At 43.1% G+C, this 4,092-nt stretch overlaps 1 protein-coding gene across 1 annotated transcript; it reads right to left on the bottom strand.

Annotated features, from left to right (window-relative positions):
* Window positions 1-234: 234 nt before the first annotated feature.
* Window positions 235-3,603, bottom strand: LOC106309379. Its single transcript, XM_013746407.1, has one exon. The coding sequence runs from the start codon at window positions 3,601-3,603 to the stop codon at window positions 235-237; it is 3,369 nt and encodes a 1,122-aa protein (XP_013601861.1).
* Between the last annotated feature and the right edge of the window lie 489 nt (window positions 3,604-4,092).

Below are 4,092 nucleotides of genomic sequence, written 5' to 3'. Positions count from 1 at the left end.
GAAGTTATGAAGCGAAAGACATGCATGTACTCACAATCCCAGTGTGCTTTGATAGTACGTAGTTCCACAAGTATATCCATGTTTGTTTGTTATTTTTTTTTTTTTGCCAAGGATGTGAATATCATATAAATATGAAAGATGTTTGTAAACTTTACAAAAAACTAAAACCAGACGGGGTGCACTTTGGCAAAAAAGAATAAAAACAAAGTGAAACCCATATGAGAAGAAGATTTTCTAAACATTTCTTAGCCATGATAGCATAAGTGTTTTGAAGCTCTTCTTGATGTTTTTCTTCCCCAAGATCGTGTCTCTGATGTTGCGGTCTATGAGCTTGTAGATCGTTTGAGGAGTTGAGGAGATTCCCTGGTGCAGGCGTTTATTCCGCTCTGCCCAAATGTTGTAGATAGTTGCATGAGCAACCAGCCTCTTGAGAATCAAAGGAGTAGTGGAGTCCTTTAGAGAAATCCATTCAATAAAAGAAGTCCAAGTCATGAAGGCTGAATGTGTATAGCCCAACCGTCGAAGAACCAGTTTCCAAATCTGTTCACTGATTTCACAACCCAGAAGAAGATGATCTTTTGTTTCCAGAGCTGAATCACAGAGACAACAGCTTGTAGAAGTCCCTAAACCCCAGCTTGATAGTCTCACCCGTGTAGGCATTCTATCATTATGCGCAATCCACATGAGGAAGGCGTGACGAGGCGTGGCCATCTTGAACCATACATTGATGGACCAAGAGACTAACGGTGCTCTGTTTCGTAGCTCTTCCCAAGTACGAGAGGCAGAGTAACGAGGCATAGCATCACCATCAATAACCCAGTGAAACACATCATTATCCTGAGAGAGTGAAGGAAGAATAATACCCGTGAGATGAATTTGAAGGCTTTCTGCAGCAAGAGATCGAGCGCCTCTCAACCGCCAGCCATTCTCATCACAAGTATCAGCAACTGAAGCATATAAAGGAATGCAGAGTTCTCTCGGGCCCGAGTCGCCAAATAATTCAATCAAGCGACCAAGAGGGGTCCAAATGTCCCACCAAAAACTAATTTTCTGTCCATTCCCAAGATTTGCTTTCAGAAAGTTTGAAGCTATAGGGCGCAGGTTCAGTAGAGATCTCCATGTCCAAGATCCCGCCTTTTTAGCTTCTAAGCTCCAGAAGCTTTCATCTCCAATTTTGTATTTCCTGATCCAAGAAGCCCACAGTGACGGGTTTGGTGTATATAACATCCAAATAAGCTTTAGGCAAAGAGTCTTGTTCCACGTCTCAAAATCCCTGAGCCCCAGTCCTCCTTCTTTTTTCGGTAAGCACACTGTACTCCACGCAATTTTCGCAACTCCTTTGCGCGTGATATTTCCAGTCCATAGGAAACGAGAGCAAAGCCTCTGGATTTGTTTGATGCATCCTTTTGGGAGAACAAACGCAGATGTCCAGAAATTTATGGTGCCATAGATAACCGAAGAGATCAACTGAGCACGACCAGCATAAGATAGCTTCTTTGTAGACCAAGCAGGAAAATGTCCCTTGATTTTTTGGAGAAGTGGTCTGTAGTTGGAGATTTGCAGCTTGCGATGCATAAGAGGGAGGCCCAAGTAGCGGACAGGCATTGAACCGAGGTTGAACCCGAGACTAGTAAGGTCAGTAGTTTCAGCCTGATTCAAGCCTCCAACGAATAGTTCCGTCTTGTCCTTATTCATTCTTAATCCCGACCATGTGGCAAATAACTCCATAGTATCAACAATGTTGTCAAGGGAGCTTTTCTCACCATCAAAGAATATCATAATGTCATCAGCAAATGCCAGATGCGTAGCCTCAATCTCTGATGTATTGGGATGATAGCCAACGTCTCCTACTCTGAATTTCGCATTGAGCATTTGGGAAAAGACCTCCAAGGCGATAACAAAAAGATAGGGAGATAGCGGGTCTCCCTGACGCAATCCCTTTGTTCCTTTAAAATAACCACAAAGCTCCCCATTCACTGAAACAGAGAATCTGGTGGTGGAAATACACTGAGAAATCAGTTTCCGGAAGTGAGAAGGAAACCCGAGAGAATCTAGTGTGTTCAAGATAAAATCCCAGTTGATCGAATCAAACGCTTTTTGCAGATCAACCTTCAGCATACATCGCTTTGAGATGTCTTTCCACTTATACCCAGAGACAAGCTCTGTAGCTAACAACACATTCTCAACCAGAAGGCGCCCCGGTACAAAAGCTGATTGAGAAGATGAGATGAGCTTTGGCAAAGCTGCTTTTATTCTGTTCGCAAGAAGCTTAGAGGCTACCTTGTAGACAGTATTGCAACACGATATTGGCCTAAACTCATTCATCTGATTCGCATTAGGCTTCTTGGGGATCAGGGAGATGATAGTTGAGTTCCATTGCTGTAGGAGACAGCCTGTAGTAAGAAATTCTTTGATTGCTGCTATCATATCCATCCCAACCACCCTCCAGTTCGCTATGAAGAACTCTGCAGGGTAACTGTCCGGGCCAGGAGCTTTGGACTTTGGAAGAGCAAAGAAAGCTGTCTGAATATCGAGATCACTGAAACCTGCATCAAGGAGACTCACAGCCTCAGGAGAGCAACGAAGAGGCAGGAAAGAGGCGATAACAGAAGGAGAAGGAGCAGCTGATGAAGTTGGGCCGCCGAGAAGAAGAGTGTAGTAATCAACATCATGCTCTTTTATGTCCTCAATCCCATCAATAATAGTTCCATCCCTGCCTACCAGAAACACAATTTGGTTTTGAGCTTGCCTTGATTTAATTATTCTGTGATAATATGCAGTGTTTGAATCCCCATCGACAGACCATTGAACCCTCGATCTCTGCTTCAGAAAGGAATCCTCAGCCTTTGCTAGTACATGCCAACGGTGATGCGCATCTCTCTCTAAATTAGTAGCAGTAGGCGGTGGGTTATCAAGAGAGTTTGCTTGAGCAAGACAAAGATCCGTGAAAGCTTCTTCAACCCGTTGCTCTAGATGAGAGAAGTGTTCTCTACTGAAGGTTTTAATAACTCCCTTAAGCTCTTTCAACTTTTTAGAAACTCTTAGCTGATTAGTACCATGAAAATCCAAAGAATTCCAACAGTTACCAAGGATCTCAACAAAATCCTCATGTTGATTCAGGTGAGCGAAAAATTTAAAGGGTCGTTTCTGCTTTGGCCTGTGTTGGTCAAGGAATACACAGCATGGAGAGTGATCAGAAATACCCGGAACTCCAAAGACACCAATAGATTCCGGAAATTGCTGTAGCCAAGCTGAATTAGTGAGAATTCTATCCAGCTTTTTTGACACATGTCCATTGGACCAAGTGAAAGAGTTCCCACAGTAAGGAAGGTCAAAGAGAGAGCATTCGTCAATACACTCCTTGAAGTCCCTCATGCCCCGTGGGAAAGAGAATTGGTCAATCTTTGAGTGTTCTGAGGGATCTAATATCTCATTGAAATCACCATAAATAAGCCACGGGATGTTTACCAGCTGCGGAAATGAGGAGCAGGCTTCCAATTCTTGCCAAAGCGTGCGTCTCTCAATCCTGCAATTTGAACCATACACACAGGAGATTGCAATTTCATTTATGACATTTGGGAGCTTCACAAGACAAGTAGTCATTTGACGTGAGCTCGAGATGATTTTGACTTGAACAGATGGGTGCCAAACAACCCAAATTCTTCCGATATCCGAGTGATCGTAATTACTGTGAAAAGACCAACCCGGTAGAATAGAGTTTAAAATAGCATCCGACTTAGGTAGTTGTACATGTGTCTCCACGAGACCACCAAAAATAGGTTTATTCTTCCGCATCCATTTCCTAAAACCCCTCCGCTTTACAGAATCATTTATTCCTCTTATATTCCAACAAAAAAGATCCATATATAAGAGGTAAAATTTAGAGGATTAGAGGGCCTCCTCCCCTAGCCTTTCCTTTTAACTGTTTCTTCGTTCTTCGAGAAATGACTTCGATGTATTTATCATCTCCGTCACCCGGATCCTCATCGCCCGAAAAGTTACTACCATCAGAAACATGACCAGATGAGATGGAGTTTTTCGAGGAATAAGGGGTTAAATCTACGACAAGGCGACCTTCCACCAGATCATTAG

Source organism: Brassica oleracea, chromosome C8, assembly GCF_000695525.1.
Source record: "Brassica oleracea var. oleracea cultivar TO1000 chromosome C8, BOL, whole genome shotgun sequence".
In the NCBI taxonomy this organism is placed as follows: Eukaryota; Viridiplantae; Streptophyta; class Magnoliopsida; order Brassicales; family Brassicaceae; genus Brassica; species Brassica oleracea.
Note: the sequence above shows the minus strand (reverse complement) of the source record. Positions and strands in the feature narration are given on the sequence as shown.